The sequence below is a fragment of the Octopus bimaculoides genome, chromosome 29, assembly GCF_046866305.1.
Source record: "Octopus bimaculoides isolate indiv1 chromosome 29, ASM4686630v1, whole genome shotgun sequence".
Taxonomy (NCBI): Eukaryota; Metazoa; Mollusca; class Cephalopoda; order Octopoda; family Octopodidae; genus Octopus; species Octopus bimaculoides.
Genome location: NC_142956.1, coordinates 13,952,825 through 13,957,824, shown reverse-complemented (window position 1 = coordinate 13,957,824; position 5,000 = coordinate 13,952,825). Strand labels below are relative to the sequence as shown.

The following is a 5,000-nucleotide window of genomic DNA, read 5'->3' as shown; positions in this document are numbered from 1 at the left end:
TAAGTACCAGTTGAACACTGGGGTTGATGTAATCGACTAGACCCCTACCCCCAAATTTCAGGCCTTGTGACTATTTTAGAAAGAATTATTATTATTATTATTATTATTATTATTATTATTGACAAAGGCGGTGGTCTGGCAGAATGATTAGCAAGCTGGGTGAAATGCTTAGCAGCATATGTCTTTATGTTCTGAGTTCAAATTATGCCAAGATTGACTTTGCTTTTCATGCTTTCGGGGTCGATATATTAGTACCAGCTGAGCACTGGGGCTGATGTAATTGACTTGTCCCCTACTCCTAAATTTTCTGGCTTTGTGCCTTTAGTAGAAGGGATTATAATTATTATTGATCCAGTGAGCTCTCAGAACTATTAGCACGCTGGGCCAAATGCTTCGCAAGTATTTCTTTTGTCATTGTGAATTAAGTACCATTAAGATCTTCTTTGCATTTCATTCTTCAAGGTTGATAAAGTAAGTACCAGGTGAGCATTGGGGTCATCAATGTAATCAACTAGCACCATCCCTCAAAATCTCAAGCCTTGTGCAGATAGTAGAAAGGATTATTATCATTATTTTTGTTGGTTCCTGGTCCAGGTGTAGACCGAGGCAGGGCACTTGGCACCCAGAGTGTCTCCAAGCACTCACGGTCTTCATTCAATGTGGTTGGTAGAAATTCCACCTTGGAGTTCTATAGGGGATTAGTGGAGGGCAAGTGTGACAATGTACTCAGAGAGGTCCTGGGCATCATGGGGTATCAACAGGTTGGTCTCTTCCAGAGGACTGTCAGGCCAGAAACTATGGATAACTTCCAGAAATCCCCGGCCTGGCAGTGCTACCCGGGGAGCACTGCTGGTTCGAGATAAGCTCTACAGGCACGGGTGAGCAGTCATGGGCCTGTCCGAGATACATGCAGAATGATGAAACCATTCTGCATGCTCTCATACAATGTCTGTACATTCCTGACTTGTGGAGCTTTGTCAAACAATTATTGTCATTTACATAATTTACATTTAACGGATATTTGTCCTCATCTTAGTGGTTAAGAGCGCGGGCTACTAACCCCAAGATTCCGATTTCGATTCACGGCAGCGATCTGATTAAGAATAGTAATAGTAATAATAATATAATAATAGTAACATCGTTAGGAATGAGAACCCAGGTTCAAAATTTCCCCAAGACACCTGACGAAGGCTGGAGGGTATATCAGCCGAAACGTTGTGTTAACAACAAACAAGATGAGGACAAATATCGGTCAAATGTAAATAATGTAAATAATGTAAATAATTCCTCATCTCTTAAATATAGAACTGAATTATTGTCATGTGTAGGACAGATATGGCTATCGTCCAAGTATATTGTGAAGGTCCCCCTGCATCCTTCATTTGGCTGGGAAGGGAGGGCAATTTTTCTCTGTCTGGTGGCTATGGCAAAAGAGGTCATATGGTGGATGCAATTGAAAGGGTTGAAGACAGGTACCTTCCTCTTTGGCCAAGGCCTCATTGACTTTTTCAGGTTCAACCTGAAAAGGAAAGGGAGGCTGGAGAGAGAGGTACTGTGACCCAGTAAGTTCATCGAAAGGTGGTCCAGGAATTGAACTCACTACCTCATGATTGTGAGCCCAACACTCTAGTCACTGAGCCATGCACCTTCAATTATTATCTATATTGTTATCTTTATTATTATTTTTATTATTATTAATTTTTATCTTTATTATTATCTTTATTATTATTATTTTTATTATTATTTTTATTATCTTTATTATTATCTTTATCATTGTTGTTGTTGTTGTTATTCATTTTCATTACAAAGCTCTAACAATGACCTTCTATTACTACAAGAGAGCTACTTCATATGTTTGATTGCATTAATCATATTATACCAACGAACGGCACCGAAAGGAGGAGGGAGGGGCTGTAGTAGTAGTAGTAGTAGTAGGAGGAGGAGGAAGACGAGGCGGTGGGGAGGTGGTGGAGAAAGGGGGTGAAGAGCGTAAAAATAAATAACATGAAATATAATGACATAAATGGCCTGTAATTCCTGCATGCAGCGCCGAAATCCATAAAAAGTTTTCTGCGAATACCAGACCCTTCTTCCCCCCATGCACCTTACCGCACCCACCGCTGATTCCAGTCCTGCCGTTGCTGCTGCTGATGCTGCTGTTGCTGCTGTTGCTGCTAATGTCGGCTCTCCTGCAGTCGGCACTAATACATCAACGTTAACCGAAAGAATTTCTTATCAATTACAGCGTTTTATGGCCTTTGTAGCGGTGTATAGCTAAGCACGGTCATATGGGAAGATGTGGTTTCAGTAAAGATGTAGATGTGTTTATATATGTGTATGGGTATATATATATATATATATATATATATATATATATGTGTGTGTGTGTGTGTGTGTGTGTGTCTATGTTTGTATGTGCATGTGTATGTATATATATATATATATATATATATATATATATATATATATATATATATATGTGTGTGTGTGTATATGTATATATGTAAATGTATGCATGTGCATAATATATATATGTATATATGTATGTATGTATTTATCTATCTATCTATACACTTCTCCACACACTCACGTATACACATACATGTATATACATGTGTCTAAATGTAAATGTATATGGTTTGCGTTTCTTTGATTGCATATATATTTATATCTATCTATATATGTATTTATCTATATATCTATATATATGTGTGTGTGTGTGTGTGTGTGTGTGCATGTGTGTGTGAGTGTGTGTATGTATATAGATATGTATAAATATATATATGTATATATACACATACATATCTGTATAAATATACATATATATATACATATGGACATATGGGTGCATGTATAAACATGCATAAATATATATATATATACACATGCGTATCTATCTATCTATCTATCTATCTATCTCTATATATATGCATGTATTTATATATATATATATATATATATATATATATATATATATACACACATAGTATATAAATGTATGTGTATATGTGTAAGTACAGCTGAGGGAATAGCATAACAATAAAAGATCTCCGCAAGCCAAGTCTTCCAGAGTTCCATCAAGGAAATTCACTTTCGGTAAAATTTACGTCTTTGCTCCGCTGTGTCCAGATTTCCGAACACAACAGAATACAATACAAGACATTGAAATGTAATGTAATGCATAAAAGATGTGCTGAGGGGTGGGCGAGGATAGAAGTTATGTGACAACAAGGCCGAATTCTTTATTTTGGAATTCTTTGTGAGAAAGAATAACGAACGTTTAGTTATTGGTAGAACTATAAATAAAGCCTCGTAAAAATGGCTGTGCCGCTAACGAACTCTAACTGGTTCCCAAATCTAATTATGAGGCCGGTTTTAGTGGTGTGTTTTAATGTTTGTGTAAAGTACCGATCCCTTCATTCTTATTTTGGGGTTCGCTCTGCGTGTAGTCTATCTGTCTATCTGTTGGTTTGTATGTATCTCTGTTGAATTACGGGATGTAAACAAAGCAACACTGGTTTGTCATGTGATGGGACATAAAAGTGAATAAAATGAATACAGAAATGAATGTAAAGATAAGTGTGAACACACACACACACAGAAGCACATATTTACACACACACATGCATACACATATATGCATACACATACATGTACACACACAAATATAATCATCACCTCTCGATCCACCTGTCCATATATACAAGGTTCCATAAATTACTTTTACAGTTTAAAACATTCAGAGAAAAATGAAGCTAGGGATGATAAGCACATTTAAAGATAAACAAAATTAAAACTTTAGTGTGGAAAAATAGTTTGCTTACCAACCACATGGTTATGGGTTCAGTCCCCCTGCGTGGCACGTTGGTTTCATTTCTTCCTGTATTCTGAATTTACAAATCTTTCGTATTTTTCTTTTCAACCAATCAACTTTCTGAAAGAAAAAGAATAATATTAATAATAATAATAAGAGTAATCCTTATTTTATTCTTCCTACTTTTCCGAATTTTGATGCCATTACATCCATTCATAGCTGTTTTTTTAATCCACGAGACACAAGAAAATAAAACAAAAAACATTTTCCATCATGGGTAACGTCTGCTCCTTTGCCATTTGCCATTTGTCAGAAGAGAAACTAGTAGTAAAACCACTATTCATTCTTCCTTATCTTCGGCCACACAAAGGTCATCTGACCATCACCTCAGAGGAGACACAACGAATTTACTCTTTTACTCTTTTACTTGTTTCAGTCATTTGACTGCAACCATGCTGGAGCACCGCCTTCAGTCGAGCAAATCGACCCCAGGACTCATTCTTTGGATGCCCAGTATTGATTCTATCGGTCTCTTTTGCCGAACTGCTAAGTTACGGGGACATAAATACACCACCATCGGTTGTCAAGCGATGTTGGGGGAACAAACACAGACACACAAACACACACACACACACATACATATATATATATATATATATATATATATATATATATATATATATATATACATACATATATATGACGGGCTTCTTTCAGTTTCCATCTACCAAATCCACTCACAAGGCTTTGGCTTGAGGCTATAGTAGAAGACACTTGCCCAAGGTTCTACACAGTGGGATTGAACCCAGAACCATGTGGTTCGTAAGCAAGCTACTTACCACACAGCTACTCCTGTGCCTATATATGAAGGCCCCTTCTATCATAGATGACAGATGTGGGTTCCACAATTTCTAGCAGAAGGATTTGCACAAACGACTTGTTTACAATGATCAAATGTATGTGCCGCACATTAGCACCATCTTGCTATCAAATCACTGTTGCCAGAACAGGGGTACAAGTGTGCCACACGTCAGAGATGTCGAAGTGATTGCAGAGCAATGTGAGATGAAGTGTTTTGCTCAAGAACACAACACACTGCCCTGTCCAGGAACTGAACCCACAATCTTGTGATCACGAGTTCAACACCTTAATCTCATCCTTAGTCAAGAAACAAATATCAATAAAA

At 37.2% G+C, this 5,000-nt stretch overlaps 1 protein-coding gene across 3 annotated transcripts in view; it reads right to left on the bottom strand.

The window, feature by feature from the left end:
- Positions 1-5,000, bottom strand: part of LOC106876278 (uncharacterized) — a 1,065,409-nt gene that overhangs the window by 744,110 nt on the left and 316,299 nt on the right. For all 3 annotated transcript variants that reach the window (XM_089345612.1, XM_089345610.1, XM_089345611.1), the window contains exon 5: positions 3,825-3,934. In XM_089345612.1, the coding sequence (XP_089201738.1) occupies positions 3,836-3,934 (99 nt within the window). In that variant the 3' untranslated portion in view covers positions 3,825-3,835. The remainder of the gene's footprint in view (positions 1-3,824; positions 3,935-5,000) is intronic.